Genomic DNA, 16,732 nt, shown 5'->3' with positions numbered 1-16,732 from the left:
TGATAAGTGCTGTACACCTTTACTCGATAATGGCTACACTCTGTGGTACCCATAGCCACTTTCATTCTCCTTTTCAGTTTTCGATTTTCAAAAAAAGCCTCATTCATTTCATTGTCAGTATATCATTGGCAGAACACAGTTATTCCCTTTAACTCTTTAATTATGAGGCATTTTGGAGGTTGATTTTTTTAACTTTTACTTTTTGAAGTATACAAGAGTACCTCTCTTGCAAAGCACCACCAGAGTAATCACTCTTTGTGCACCAAAGATGTGTGACATCACATCGCACTGTCAAATTACACAAACTGCAGGTAACGAAGTGCGCATCTGACAGCATGCTGGGCATACTGTATGCTGACATACAGAGCTCCTCTTTGAACTTTAGTGGCATTCTCACTTTGAATGAAACTGCAAGATGCCTTGCAACTGTTCATTGAACAACTGTCATTTTACTCTTATGTAGGATCTGCCCACCAGTGTAGTTGGGTTGACTGGTGGCCCAATCTATTAGCTTTTTCTGATATACTCCAATAAATTAGATTTGTGTATTTCATGGAATGTATTTGACATAAATGGATTACCTAATATCTGGAAGAATCTGTCAAAAATATTTGCATGCAACTTTTACCTGGCATAATCTTGCAGGTTAGAAGCAAGATAGCTTTCTATGAAGATATTTGGCTGCATAAAAGACCTAGTGTTATAATGTCAAGAGTGCTAGGTGTCTGACGCCCTTCAATTGGTTGGTACTTCCCTGCATTACTATGAAATTAAATTATTGCCATGCTATTCTGGACTTGGATATATTCCCTTTTAAGGTAAATATGAAGGATATACAACCTACTATGACCCCCAAAAGAACCATCAGACTAATGAAAGGCAGTGTTTTTATATTCATGCATCTGTCAAGAAGTGTGTGTCCTCCTGAGCATAAGGGATCCATTGTTAACGACGCCAATCTCGAACTGATGGATGAAACTGGATACACACAGACATGGATCTTCACACTGCTCAAATGCTGCTACTAACGCATGCAATACTTTTGTCATCTTCCCATTGTATTCCAGCTGGGCTCTACTGGTCATCTGCTCTTGTAAGTACACATCCACAGTCTGAAAAATGACTTCAAAAACATGCACCATTGGACTTTGTAGCGCTTCAAATTCCTCAACAGTCAAATATGCAGGCGCTTCAATAAAGGTTCAAAATCATATTTAGGGTAGATTGTAGCTTTCGACATGTCAAACGAGGCTTCTAGGATCTGAAGTTGTATTAATCTCAATTAATAAAATACATAGATAGCAACAGGTGTATACAGCACACAAAAGGACAAGAGGGGATGGTAGAAGGGACAGTATACAAGAACAATGAGCATCAGTTTACAGCCACAATGGGTCTAGTGGTGTCGGGAGAGTTGACAGAAGTCACACAAAAAGGTAAGGTGCTGAGCATAAGGAGGTGAGGGGAAAGAAGGAAGAAGGAAGCTTTAGAGCTGGAATAGGTGCATCATGGGATTTTTGTGATGTTGAGGAGAATGAGCAACTCATGGAGATCTCTGGCGATGGTGTTCTATGGTTGGTGCACTAGAGGAAGAATTCAGTCATGGAGCAAGGATGAAGAAATGGTGAAGGAATGGAGATCTGGGGTTGTATTGGAAAATATATGATCAAGTTATGAAGATATAGACCGGTCATTGATTTAATCCTTTTTCTATTTCAGTCTAGGCACACACCTTTGCCTGGGTTTTTCTTTTAGTTGCGTACAGGTTGCCAATACTTGGACCCACTCAAGGATGTTTACCACTTCCTGTCCTAGGGCCATTTAGTATGTTCAAGGGCACTTTGTGCCACTATAATCAGGGTATGTAGCTATCCAAAAGGCACCCAGGATGTGAATGACCAGAACTATACAGGAATTTGTGAATTCAATTCCATCCATTAATGATAAGTGTTAGGACCTAATTTAGATGGGTCTCTCCATCACAATATGACAAATATCCTGTCTGCCTTATTCCAAGTGCCACAGATATGATGCTCTTGTAAAAAGCAAAAGACACACATACTGCAGAGCAAATCAAACATTCACCCACAGTCAAGAGATCTGGGTTAAATCCATAATTCTTTTGCTCACCATGCCACTCTAGTTTAGACCCAGCCATTTGCAAATCAGTCTTGACCCTGAGTCTCATGAGAACAGTCCAGCCCGATCTACCAAGCCAGGTCCTCCCTGGACCGGAAACAAGCATCCTGGGACCTGTTTCAGGGCATCACCCATAATCAGCTAGGCTAGCTTGTATCCAGTGGCACAGTGAGCCCGGAACCCACGTCTGGGCATACCCGTCGCGCTTGGGGCAAGAAAGCAAGGGACACAAAGATGATGGACTGAATCCAGAGCAAATCAAACATTCACCAACAGCCAGAGATCTGGATAAATCCATCGCTCTTTTGATCATGATGCCACCCAGTTTAGAGCCAGCCATATGCAAGTCAGTCTTGACTTTGTGCCTCATAGGAACAATCCAGCCCGAACTGCCAGCCAGGTCCTCCAAAGGCCGGAAACAAGCATTAGTGAATATATATATTCACTGGAAAAACCGAAGATTACAGGGACATTATAGTTAGGCTCAAGTTTCACTTGTACAAAACCAATGAAATTCAGCAGTTAAGTTAGCTTTCCCCTCACCAAAATGTAACAAAATGCAATTTTAGCCAAAGTCTGATATTTGGAGTGAAGGCGGCATTCTGCTAAAGAAACGTAGTGGGATAGAAACAACCTGCAGTCCCCTGGATTTTTAGTTTTCAGAAATGTCTGTGTTTGGTAGGCTTCTCTGAGCTAAAGCTGAGCCCTGTACCAAATAAAGCAGCTACCCACATCACCAGAATGGATCAATTTGAAAGGCGAAGTATTGATGTTGCTTTGTTGAGTTTTGACTCTTGCAAGGTAGCTGAGAGTTGAACTTGGCCCTTTCTGCAGGGTCATCCCCAGAGTTTTTTGCCTTCGTTCCTCCATTTTTGCAGGATTCATTTTTGTTGGACTGAGGACTTTGCACACTTTCCCACTGCTAACCAGTGCTAAAGGGTGTCTGCTCTCTCCTTAATTCACTGTAAGACTGGCTTATACCCCACTGGCATATTTAGTTTGCTTGAATGTCCCCAGTAATGTGGCCAGGGCTTGCAAATTAAATGCTAATAGTGGGCCTGCAGCACTGATTGTGCCACCCACTTAAGTAACATGTTAAACATGCCATAGGCCGCTATTGCAGTGTGTGTGCAGTTTTTAAACTGATGTTTCAACCTGGCAAAATAAACCTTTTGCCAGTTCCAAACCTTCCTTTTTAAATACATACAAGTCACACCTATGGAAAGCCATGGACAGCCCCACAGGGAAAGGTGCAATGCATTGAAGAAGTAGGGTATGCACCTTTAGGTTTTACATGTCCTGGTAGTGAAAAACTCTGAAATACATTTCTAACTACTGTAAGCTCTACCTCTCCCATAGGATACCATTGGAATTACCTTATTACATTTAATAAGCTGACATTTCTAAATGGGAACAGGTAACCAGTTCATGTTTGGCATCTTTGGAATTGTAATGAAAAATACAAACTTATGGTTAAGTCAGATTTGTGATTATAAATCTGTAAATGCCACTTTTAGAAATTACTAATCATCAAAGTGAGTAGGTAGGTCTAGCGGCAATGTCCTGGACTGCAGTTCCTCTGAGAACCTCCACCTTGCCTAAGCGGCAATTTCCTGCTCATCTTGGGGTGGAATCATAGTATTGCAACCATTCAGGTGCAGTATTGTATGCCTTTTTGGCCATCCTCTACTAGAAAGGAGGTCCTATGCCCCTCAGGGGCGATAACCTACTATTTTTTGGTCCAGATGAAATGCCAAATGACCCTTTGGGCAATCAAGGCATGAAACATGCCGACCTCGCTTTGTTGATAGCTGTCCAGGTACATTGTGACCGAATGATAGCACCACTATTTTTATTTAGTCCTGGTACCCTTACCCCATAAATAATCGTTATTATGGCAGAGTCTATTCTAGACACACTTCACTTTCCACTAGATACACTGGAGTTAGAGTGAGTATCAGTGATGTGAAATCCATGCTAGTGGTGTGATGTAAGATAAAATAAAATAGTAAACTGTGACCTACACAAGCATCGGGGATGGAAGGTGGGAGCATGTGAATCTGTAGATATGTATATATATATATATATATATATATATATATATATATATGTGCAAACCTTTGTCCCTCTTCTATCCCTCTGCTACCCTTCTCAATCCAAACAACAGACTAAAATCCACCACTCAAATTACTTTCATATTTCATTATACTAATTCAACACTAATACTTTAATGCATTCCGGAGTAGTGTGCTACTCGCCCAAAAAAGCGCTTCAACACCCAATCAGGGGTAACAAGCGCTATATGAATCAAAACCGTTTCCCTCTTCTAGCCCTCCACTATCCTTCTCAATCCAAATAATTGATGATTATCCACCGCTCAAATTACTTTCATATTTCACTCTACTAATTAACCTCTAATCCTTATGGGTTCCGGAGTAGCGTGCTACTCGCCAAGACAGTGCTTCAACACTCCATTAGTAACAAGCGCTATATAAATACAAACCTTTTTTGCCTCTTCTATCCCTCCGCTATCCTTCTCAATCCAAATAACTGACTAATATCCACCACTCAAATTACTTTCATGTTTCACTATACTAATTCACAACTAATCCTTTATGGGTTTCGGAGTAGCGTGCTTCTCATCGAAAAAAGCGCTTTAACACGCCAAGAGGAGTAACAAGTGCTATGTAAATGCAAACCTTTTTCACTCTTCTATCCCTCCACTATCCTTCTGAATCCAAATAACTGACTAACCTATCCACTACTCAAATTACTTTCATATTTCACAATACTAACTCAACACTAATCCTTTATGGGGTCCGGAGTAGCGTGCTACTCTCCAAAAATGCGCTTCGAAGCTTCGTCAGGGGTAATAAGCGCAATATAAATACAATTACGATTACAATTACATGCCAAGAACAGATGCTATAGTATTCATTGTATCACTGAAGTGACTTACTGTCCAGAATTGATGCATCATTTAAACTGCAAGTTTGTTAGTAATGCATTGGTTACTCAATCAATCAATCAATCCATCAATCAAACAATCAGGGGTTTATAAAGCCTGATACTCACCCGTGAGGGTCTCAAGGTGCTGAGGGGGTGGGTAAGGGGGGGGTGGAGGGAAGAGTGGTGAAGCTCCGGATCAGTCGAAGAGCCAGGTCTTGAGGCTTTTACTGAACGTGTGCAGAGTGGGGGAGCGTCTGATGCCGACTGGGAGCTCGTTCCAGGTTCTTGCTGCGATGTAGGGGAAGGCTCTTCCGTCTGCTCTGGTTCTGCAGATGCGTGGGGTCTCTGCCAGGGCGAGGTCGGCGGAACGGAGGCTCCTTTTGGGTACGTGGAAGGAGACTCTTTCCTTGAGGTATTTGGGTCTGATGTTGTGGAGGGATTTGTAGGCGTGGGTGAGTAGCTTGAAGGTAACTCTCCTCTCAATGGGGAGCCAGTGGAAGTCTTGTAGGTGCTGGGTCATGTGCTTGTGTCGTGGGGTTCCAAGGACGAGTCTGGCTGCAGTGTTCTGGATGGTCTGGAGCTTGTTAGCAGGGTTTTGTTGATTCCGCCGTAGAGAGTGTTGCCGTAGTCCAGTCTGCTGGTCATGAGTGCATGGGTGACAGTCTTTCTGCCATCGGGGGGATCCACTTGAAGGTCTTGGGGAGGGAGTTGAAGCAGGTGGAGGTGAAGGCGTTGATCTGGAGGGTCAAGGTGAGGGAGGAGTCTAAAATGATGCTGAGGTTCTGGGCGTGGTCTGTCGGGGTAGGTGGTTTTCCGAGGGCAGGGGGCCACCAGGTGCTGCCCTGCGCAGAGGGAGAGGGTCCCAGGATGAGGACCTCTGTCTTCTTTGAGTTCAGTTTTGGGCAGCTATCGCTCATTTAGGTTGCCACATCTTTCATTCCTTCTTGGAAGTCGAGTCTGGTGCCGTCAGGGTTCTTTGTGAGAGAGAGGATGAGCTGGGTGTCGTCGGCATAAGATATTATACTGAGTCAATGCTGTCTGACGATGGCAGCGAGGAGGGCCATGTAGATGTTGAATAGCGTGGGGCTGAGCGAGGATCCTTGAGGTACTCCACAGTTGATCTCTGTAGGTTCAGAGAGGAAGGAAGGGAGACTGATCCTTTGGGTTCTGCCGGAAAGAAAAGAGAGGATCCAGTCAAGGGTGGTTCCTCGTATACCGGCTTCGTGGAGTCTAGATGCATGAGTGCGGTGAGAGACGGTGTTGAAGGCTACGGAGAGGTCTAGTAGGATGAGTGCTGCAGAGCAGCCCTGGTCGAGTAGCATGCGGATGTCATAGGTGGCAGCTAGGAGGGCGGTCTTGATGTTGTGGTTGCTGCGAAATCCAGATTGGGAGGAGTCGAGGATGGTGTTCTCTTCGATAAAGGTGGTCAGCTGGGCGTTGACAAATCTATCGGTGACTTTGGCTGCGAAGGGAAGGAGAGAGATGGGCCGGTAGTTTTTCAGGTCCATCGGGTCGGCCAAGGGTTTCTTCCAGTCGTTGGGGGAAGATGCCGGATTCGAGGGAGGCGTTGATAATCCGGCCTAGTTCTGGAGCTATGGCGGCAGTGGCTCTGTGGTAGATGTGCGGTGGGCAGCGGTCCGTGGGAGCTCCTGAGTGGGTGTTCTTCATGTTCGTGGTGGTGTCATTGGTGGTGGCATGTTTCCAAGTGGTGATGGTCAGCTGGTTTTCAGTGGTGGGGAGGGTGGTAGTGTCAGGCGTCTGTTCGCTGAAGTTGTCATAGAGGGCCTTGATTTTCAGGTGGAAGGAGGAGCTAAGCTTGTTGCAGAGGTCCTGAGAAGGGGTGACGTCTGTGGCTTCGCTGGGGGGTTTGGTGAACTGCTGTATGACGTTTAAGAGTTCTTTAGCATTACTTACGTTGGTGTGGATTTTGTTCTTGATAAAGGTCCGCTTGGTGGCTTTTAGGCACTGGTGGTATTCATTCATGGCGTTCCTGTAGTTGTTCCGGTCTTCGGTGGTTTTCCTGTTCCGCCAGAGGTTCTTGCGGCATCTGCAGGAGCCACTGGCTTCTTGGAGGTCGGTGGTGAACCAAACGGCCTTCAGGTGGTGTTGTCTGACGGGGTGGCGGAAGGGTGCGAGCTGGTCAGCGCAGCCAGCGATCCAGCATTGTAGTTCTTTGGCTGCGAAGTTGACGTCAGTCGTGGCGGAGGGGGGGGTCGTGGAGGAGGGTGGTGTTGAGGTGTTCCTCTGTGACCTTGCTCTAGTTCCTTCATGGTGGTCGCGGGGCAGGTTTGGATGCGGTGGTTGTGTTGAAAGTGAAGTGTATGCAGTGGTGGTCTGTCCAGAGGGGCAGCGTGGTGTGGCTGAAGTGGATGTTTGTACCTCCTGCGAAGATGGGGTCGAGGGTGTGTCCGGCTCTGATGGTGGGGGTAGTGACTAGCTGCTTCAGTCGGAGGTTGTCAAGGAGGGTGGTGGAGTCGTGGTCGCTGCGGTTGTCGAGGTGGAAATTCAGGTCTCCGATGAGAATGCAGTCCGTGGAGGAGATGGCTTGGGGTGTGACGAGGACGGCAATGGTGGTGGCGAAAGAGGCGCAAGGCCGGGGGAGGGGGGGAGGAGGAGGAGGGGGAGAGGGGGTCTGTAGACGAGGGTCCCGCGCAGTGTGGTTCTAGGCTGGTCTGAAAGTGGAGGTGCTATGTGTTGGAGAGGGGGTCGCTCACGCTGGAGAGTCGGAGGAAGCTCTTGTGTGTGATGACGAGTCCTCCTCCTGGGTGGTGGGAGTGGTCCTTTCTTTGGATTTTGTATCCGACGGGGATGATAACAACTGATGAGAAGGTTTGTAATGCATTTGCCATAACAAATATTTTTTGTCACATCTTAAACTATGAAGGAACATTTCGCTTGGATTTTGAATCTTCTGCAGAGTTCCTTTAGTCTGGAAGCAGAACTAGCTATTCGATTTTAAGCTGGCGGCCTCTAATGCACATTCAGGTGTACCAGTCCCAATTAACTTGCTCACAAATGCTTTCTGTTAAGCTGTAGAAGCAAGCATGTCACCACTTCCAAGCATATGCTCTGGAAGGGGAGCGGGTGGGGAGGAGGGAGAGTCATGCAATCATGGACGTGGGACCGGCATTCGAAAGATCCTCCATTTGAAGTGATTTTGTTGTGAAATAACACATATGGTTGGTGGAACACAACCCTATTTCCAAAGCTTTCTCATATAATCTACAAAACAGTTTGAGGTCCGTGATGATTCAGGCAGAAGTGGAGAGAATGCTAGAAGTTTAAACAGCCAGAATCTTATTTTGAAGCAATATAGTATGTCTTCTTAACAAATGCAGTGCCATTGCAGTCAAGTATTCTAAACAGTGTACACAAATACCTGATTTTACTTAATCCATAAGTGCAACAACATAAGGACACTGAAACAATTGGATTGATTGTTTTCTCACTGCATGAATGCGAGTATGCACACTACTGTGTAGTACTTCACAACAATCATTGCACCTATAAAAGAGTGCATCGAGTGCATCGGAATTCAAGAAGCGAGCTTGTTAATAGTTGGGACATATTGGTACTCACTTGGATGACAATTAGCATCTTTTTATTTATTTATTTATTTTTTATTTATTGAAGTTTTGTATAGCGCTAGCTGGACCCGGGGGTATCAGAGCGCTTCACAGCAAATACAGATATGCAGCAAATGAAAACAAAACAACAAGCAGGAAATAAGCCTGTGCGACAGTAACTTGCGTGCTTACGGCTCACTTAAACCGTTATACTTCACAGTTTATTTTATCCCGGCAATTCAAGCATCAGAACCGGTTAATATTATTTAACATCTATGTTTTCTTTAGGCATTCTAATCATCTTTAAAAGGCCTCTTGTTAACACTGACTGTCATACCTTGAAATGCATCTGAATCCAAATTAAAATGCTTTACTGTTCACTGGAATAAGATAGCAATTCCTACACCTAAATTAAAGAATAATGGTAATAACACAACATGTATTTGTAAAGCGTGCGTTCACCCAGGAGTATACTGGCGCTGCATAACAGATGTTTATTGTTACCCAACTCAATGGTACTCATTTTATCGACCTCAGAAGGATGAAAGGTCGAGTATACCCGCATGGATTTGAACCTGTAACCATGAAGTTGAACACAGGCCTCTACAGTAGACACATTAGTCCATAAAGCCACCAGACCCAGATGATCTGCATTCTCTTGGAAAGAATAGCTAATAAAAAGGTTCTTGGTCGCCACAGGTTGCATAAACAGATAATAGTTGTTTTCCAATGTCAGCCCACCATATACAAATACAAGAGAAGAAGCGATTGCAAATCCTACCACAAGTAGGACAGGACATCATGGTTGTAAGTATGCCATGAGATGTAATGCATATTTCAAACTTATTGTCTCCTGTGTTGTTTATGCTATGCTATGCCATGCCTCTTAGCGCATCGGATTGATTTATTGATTTTGTAAGAGAAAATTGTGAACATTCGTTCAATGGCAGTTAAAAAATGAGCTGTTACCTCATATGTCTGACCTTCAAGTTCTTTTGCATCACACCAGTTTCCCACTGAATCACGCACTCGCCGTCTTCTGGTACGCTACAAAAAGTCAGATCAAAAATATCATAAGGATTCATACAAACAAATGTGTAATATTCACAATATCTAGCAGGCAAAAACTTTTAGGAAAAATATCAGCCACCATTTTCAGTAATATTACAAATTAACTATTAACAGTTTATTTCTTCTTCGAAATTATTTAGTTTTGTAAATTATACAGACTACGGCGTGGAATGCAAGTTTCTATTTGATTTTTTCTCCGTTGGGGAAGCATTGCATACTCCACCTGCCCAAAAAAACAAAAAACAAAAATCATGCAAATTTTCGAACCAGAATTATGATACATTTTTTTTTGGGTACTACCAACCATAGACTGCAAACGCTGAGCCAATTGATAAGCATCTACTCCATCTTCTCCATCTTTAGATCTTGTTCTTTCCACAGGTCTTGGCCGGTTATATATACACTGATCTGCAGAAAAGCAGTTAAGAAACATTGGATTAAGCCTAATAATGCACATCAACTAATAAAGGGCTCTGCTAACTGTAAAAGTTTTCACAAACACAACACAGTGATATGGTAAAAGGGGGTATTTGTTCTTGCTTATCCCACACTCATGTTATTAGCGCTGGATCAACTGGCACAGGGTCAATTGGCAACAGTATGCAGTCTCTTCACCTCACATTTACGTGCAAGTTATCTTCTTTTTATGCTTGTTACTTCACATTGTTTTGAGGTATCCCTCACATGGCATAAACGTTACCAGCAAATAAATGCGATTAAATAAGATAGAGGGGACAGGAGTATCAATCTGCATGGACGACATTTCTAGGCTCTCCGGTCCCTGTCATTTTGTACAATGTCAAGTGACCAAGAATTGAGAAAATTTACATAAAAATACAAGACCACTTAACGAACATCCACAGAACAGTAGGCTGTTGAGGGGTAGAATGGTCTTTTTCGGGTCGAAGCTGTCTGGTTGTAAAGACATATTGGGGACATCAGAAGCTTTACCTAGGAATGCATTCCACCCATGCTTACCAGTTGCTCTTAGTTTTGTCATTCAGAGCTGCTTGCTTTCTATTCATGGGCTCTATTTGTTTTACTCTGTCCAGCAAGTATTTGACCCTGCCATGGAGCAAAGCCTCTTGTCCACCTTTCTGAATAGCTCCTCCTACTCTTCCAGAAGTGCTTGCTTTTCGGGAACTCGTTTTTTTCCCTTTCTTGAAGAACTGAATGAGAGCTTGTTTTATCCAGCTGCCTCCCTTTTACGCTTCATTATGCCTGTTAGAAATGGGATCTCTGGTTGGCGAAGGCTTGCGCCAAAGCCAGGCAGAGACCACCACTCTAGTCAGGACAAAGAAGTTACATGCCAAAGATAACCCCTCCTCACCCCCTTGGTAGCTTGGCACGAGCAGTCAGGCTTATCCCGGAGGTCATGTGTAAAGGGTTTGCGCACGCACACAGCAACAACATTCCAGGCACACCACGAAAGGAACTCCATACAAGGTTATATCAAAAATAGCCTTTGTATTCTCATAACACATTAGAACAGTAATCACATAATATACATTGTGCCACTAGGTGATATTTACAAGGGATTATTTACACTTTGCAGGGCCCACTGGACAACTGCCAGAACCATCACAAAGCGAACTAAAAGTAAGACATCTCATAAACGTACAACCAGTAATCACTGGTACCCACTGTACTCAGCATCAGCCTGTAACATAAACCACATTATGCACAGTATCACATTTGGCGCCAAATCTATTGTACGCCAACCTAATCAGTCTAACCTCTTAGACCCTAACCTCCTAACCATCACTCACATTAGGGGTATACTCAGAGTAGGAAATATTCTCACTGGCATAAACACATTACGCACATAATCTCATCCACAAAACCCATTTAGAGGCATAAATCATAGTAAAGCATCACATTTCCTAATATCATGTAAATCACGGACCCCCTGGCCAACTGACCTTCTCATAGGGGCTCAAATGCCCTGTGTCCAGAATGTCAGGCTGCTGCCTATGTAGCGGAATCAAAAGTGCGCCATTGCGCTAAGGCAAAGGAGTGCATCTCACTCCTCTCTCAAAACACGCCCCCAAAGACTGTGGCCTAAACGTTGCAGCTGCACACTACTTGCTGGGCAGCTGTGAACCAAGTAGAAGCCTGGCATCCCTGTGCCTCCGGTCCCACTCAGGGACTCTGAATTAATTGTGCCAAATGCACAAGTTACTTACCTTCGGTAACGATATATCTGTAAGAAACAGTAGTCAGTGTTAGATTCCTTACCTTAGAATATCCCCAGGCGTCAGGCTGGATCCGGAAAGTTTTCGTCAGCAGGACCCTTGCGTGTCGGTAGGCGTCGTCTGCGGCTCCGCATCCGTCATCGGCATCATGATCGCCGGGATGATGTTGTCGGAGTACTTAGACGCTGCCCTCCCGTGCTGACGTCAGTTCTGTACATAGCTTTCACTGCAGAGCCATGATGGAACCCGACACTGGTGCCAAAAATCTAGGGCCCTCAAGGGAGATACCTTAACCCTAGATATCGGTTCGCAGAACGGGGAGGATGGGTGGGGCGGTGAGGAATCTAACACTGTTTCTTAAGATATATCGTTACTGAAGGTAAGTAACTTGTGCATCTGAAAGAAACAGGTTAGTGTTCGATTCCTTACCTTAGAATAGATACCCCAGCAATACCAACCCCGGTGGCGGGTCTGTGAACCAAGATCACACCAGAAAGTCCGGGAGAACGGAACGACCGAAAAAGCCATCTCTTGGGACTTGGCTGTCCAGGCAGTAGTGCCCAGCAAACATGTGCAGCGAGGCCCACGTAGCTGTCTGACAGATGTCCTGTAAGGGGACTCCCCGACCCAGGGCAGTAGTAGCCGCCCTGGCCTGAGTGGAATGGGCGCGCAGCCCCACAGATGACTCCTTTTTCGCCAAGGAATAACAGATCTTGATGCACAAAATGACCCATCGAGAGATGGTCCGCTTGTGCACCGCCCGTCCCTTCTTAGCGCCCAATGTAACCAACAAAGAGCTGGCCATCCACCCAGAACTGGCATGTGCGGTCTAGATAGAAGGAGAGCGCATGTTTTGGGTCCAGACTGTGGAGCCTCTCTTTCTCTTTCGAGGGATGCGAAGGCGGAAAGAAGGTGGGCAAGGTGATGGACTGCCCGAAATGAAAAGCTGTAACCACCTTGGGCAGGAAAGAAGGACGAGTCCTCAGAACAACCTTGTTCGGATGGACCGAGAGGAAAAGAGGTTTAGAAGATAGAGCCTGGAGCTCACTCACTCTCCTGGCAGAGGTGATGGATACCAGGATTGCAGTTTAAGAGTCAGAAGACATAGTTGACAGTTATGAAGTGGCTCAAAGGGAGCGCACATCAGATAAGTCAGTACAAGGTTCAAGTCCCACTGAGGCATCACGAAAGGAACAAGAGGAAACATGTGTGATGCCTTTCAAGAATCTATTTACAACATGGGACTTGAAAAGAGAAGGCTGATCAGGAAGCCTCAAGAAGGCTGGATTGGCAGCGAGGTAGCTCTTTAGAGTGCCCAGAGCAGAGCCCTGCTGGGCAAGAGAAACAAGAAAGAGGAGAACCTCTGAAAAGAACCTCTGAAAGGGGGCAGAGAGTGGATCCACAGCCTTTGCTGTGCACCATGCCACAAATTTGTTCCTCCTGCAGGCGTATACCAATTATGTGGAGGGACGCCTGGCTGCCAGAATCACATCACAGACTTCTGGAGGCAAGTCAAATGGCCTCAACTAACGCCGCTCAATCTCCACGCATGTAAGTGGAGACTGGACAGGTTCAGGTGGAGGACCGTCCCCTGCTACTGTGACAGAATGTCCTCCTGCAGAGGCAGACGAATCGGGGGATCGACTGACATGCTGAGTGGCTCGGGATACCAGTATCTTCGTGCCCAGTCCGGAGCCACAAGGATGACTTGGACCCAATCTCGTTGATTTTCAGCACTCTGGGCAGAAGTGGTATAGGCGGAAAGGCATACAACAGACCGCAGCTCCACTCGCGACGAAAAGCGTCCCCGAGCGAGTGCCGCCTTGGAAATTCCACCGTGCAGAACTGATGACATTGCGTGTTTTCTTCGGTGACGAATAGATCTAACTAAGGCTCTCCCCACTGCCGAAAGAGACCTTGCGCCACTTCTGAGTTCGAACGCCCTGGCATCCAGGGAACCTGCCAGGTGTTGAACCACCAGGGTGACGCCCTGGTGTTCCAACCTAATCAGTCTAACCTCTTTGACCCTAACCTCCTAAGCATCACTCACATTAGGGGTATTCTCAAGAGTAGGAAATATTCTCATTGGCATAAACAGATTACGCACATAATCTCATCCCCAAACCCATTTAGAGGCATAAATCATAGTAAAGCATCACATTTCCTAATATCATGTAAATCACGGACCCCCTGGCCAACTGACTTTCTCAAAGGGGCTCAAATGCCCTGTGTCCAGAATGTCAGGCTGCTGCCTATGCAGCGGAATCAAAAGTCAGAGGCGCAGAGCCTCCTGACAAAGGGTGCACGACCCCACCTCGCCTTGTTTGTTGCGGTACCACATGGCGGTGGTGTTGTCCGTGAACATCTGCACTACACTTCCTCGGACAGAGAGAAGGAATGCCTCCAGTGCAAGACGGATCGCCCGCAGCTACAGAAGGTTGATATGGAGCCTGGACTCCTCCGGAGACCAGAGGCCTCTGACCTCCGCCACTCCTATGTGCCCCCCCATCCCAGGAGGGATGCATCCGTCACTACTACGTGCTCTGGTTGGGGTAGGGAGAGGGATCTGCTGCTGACCCAATCGCGGTTCGTGAGCCACCACTGCAACTGACTCGCAGTGCCCTCCGAGATCAAGACATGGTCGGACAGGTTGCCCTGATGCTGTGCCCACTGAAACTTCAGGTCCCACTGCAGAGCCCGCATCCGCCACCTGGCGTGATGCACCTGAAGGATGCAGGAGGCCATCAGCCCCAGGAGCCGCAGCGTCAACCTGAACGAAACTCGGGATAAAGGCTGAAAGATCAGAATCAGAGCCTGAATATCCCAAACCAGCTGTTCGGAGGATAAACCCGAAACTGCGCCGAGTCCAGAACCGCTCGGATGAAAAGCAGCTTCTGAGAGGGGCACAGGTGCGACTTTGGCACGTTGATGGAGGACCCCAGCAAGTGCAGGAGGTTGGCCGTAGTATGGAGGTGGGAAACAACTGTTTGGGGAGAGCCCGCCTACAACAACCAGTCTTCGAGATAGGGGAAGACTGGAACACCTGATCTGCGCAGATAAGCTGCGACCACTACCATCACTTTCGTGAACACCCGAGGGGCGCTGGTAAGGCCGAAGGGGAGCACGGTAAACTGAAAGTGCTTGTGGCCTACCGTGAACCGCAGGTAGCGCCGGTGGGCCGGCAGGACGTGGATGTGGAAATATGCGTCCTTCAAGTCCAACGCTACCATCCAGTCTCCAGGGTCTAGGGCAGCTAGGACCTGAGCTAAAGTCAGCATCTTCAACTTCTCCTTCCGGAGGAATGCGTAGGCCTCCTTTGCCCTTCTTTGGTACCAGAAAGTACTGGGAGTAGTATCCACGTCCTACTTCTGGCCCAGGAACGCGCTCGATGGCCCCCTTGGCCAAGAGGTCCATCTATCCCCCGGCATGCGGTGGCATTGCAGTGGCATGGCTGGAGGGTCGCCTCGAAGGGGAGGGAGTAGCCCCTTCAGACGATTTGCAGCACCCACCTGTCCGACGTGATGGAGCGCCAGTGGAGATGGTGATGGCGGACCCTGCCCCCCACTGGCGTCGAATGGGCCTGAAAAGTCGGAATAGGAAGGCTTTGAGGCAGATGCTGCGGGAGCGGATGTGGACTGACCTTGCTGTTGTCCCCCGGCACGCCACGGCGGTTACCACGTCTGCGTTGAGGTTGGTTCTCCGGCCTGTGGCTGGCAGGACGTGTGGGGGTGCCCCTTCCTTGGCCACGAAAGGGGCGAAAAGCAGAAGTTTGCTGGCGCTGGCCCGACAGACCCAAGGACTTGGCCATAGCCCTAGAGTCCTTCAAACGCTCAAGCGCACTGTCTGCTTTGTCGCCAAAGAGGCGACGGCCATCTAAGGGCATGTCCATGAGCCTGGCCTGGACATCGGCCGGGAAATTGGCGGACCTCAGCCTGGCGTGGCGGTTAACCGCCACCGTAGTGGAAATCACCCTTCCCAGCGAGTCCGTGGTATCCAGTCCACACCTGATGGAATAATGCGTCGCATCCCGCCCCTCCGCAAGGGCTTGGGCGAGCCGGGCCCGGGCCTCCTCCGGGCATTGGGTCAGCACGTCCGCAACCGTATCCCACAAAGAGTGGGCATAACGGCCCAAAAAGCATGCAGTGTTGATAGACGGCAAACCCAAACTCAATGAGAAGAACAGTTTCTTCCCAAACTGATCAAACCTTTTGGATTCCCGATGGGGAGCAGTCGGAAATGCGGTCTGGGACGTAGAGGCATGGATCACCAAGCTCTCAGGGGTGGGGTGCACGGACAGAAAGCTAGGGTCGCCCGGAGCCGGGCGGTGGTATCGGGCCACGTTCCGATCCACAGGGGGCACTGTGGAGGGCTTGGACCAGGTGCCCATCAGAACGTCCGTGAGGGCCTCATTGAACAGCAGTAGAGGCTCCGAGGAGCTTACTGGTGGCTGAAGCACCTCAGTGAGGACATTAGTACTCACGGCCGCAGCAGGGAGCTCAAGAGCCAAGGCATTGGCAGCCCTGTGCAACACCACACCATAAGTGGCACCCTCCTCCGTAGCCACAGAGGGAGAAGAGATGAATCCAGTGTCGGACGATGTGTCCAGACCACTGGCCTCCCCTAGCTCGTCTGCCCAGTCCTGGCTCAACTGGCATTGCTGTGCCAGAGGGTCCTCAGACCTCTCCCAGTCCTCCCTTTCATCCGTGTCCTGGTGAACAGGCTGGAATGATGGAGCCGTGTCGTAGATGAAGGCCTCACCCATCGACGCCGGAGACGGCGCCGAACCCAGACCGGGGCTGAAACTGGGGCCGA

General features: G+C 47.5%; 1 protein-coding gene across 2 annotated transcripts in view; it reads right to left on the bottom strand.

The window, feature by feature from the left end:
• MYSM1 (Myb like, SWIRM and MPN domains 1) overlaps positions 1–16,732 on the bottom strand; it is a 400,819-nt gene that overhangs the window by 185,523 nt on the left and 198,564 nt on the right. For both annotated transcript variants that reach the window (XM_086952977.1, XM_086952986.1), the window contains exons 10-11: positions 10,030–10,133; positions 9,624–9,701 (exon numbers count right to left, since the gene is read on the bottom strand). In XM_086952977.1, the coding sequence (XP_086809103.1) occupies positions 9,624–9,701; positions 10,030–10,133 (182 nt within the window). The remainder of the gene's footprint in view (positions 1–9,623; positions 9,702–10,029; positions 10,134–16,732) is intronic.

The sequence above is a fragment of the Lissotriton vulgaris genome, chromosome 1_1 (assembly GCF_964263255.1).
Source record: "Lissotriton vulgaris chromosome 1_1, aLisVul1.2, whole genome shotgun sequence".
NCBI lineage: Eukaryota > Metazoa > Chordata > Amphibia > Caudata > Salamandridae > Lissotriton > Lissotriton vulgaris.
The sequence above is the reverse complement of the archived record's forward strand: the minus strand, read 5'-3'. Positions and strand labels throughout refer to the sequence as shown.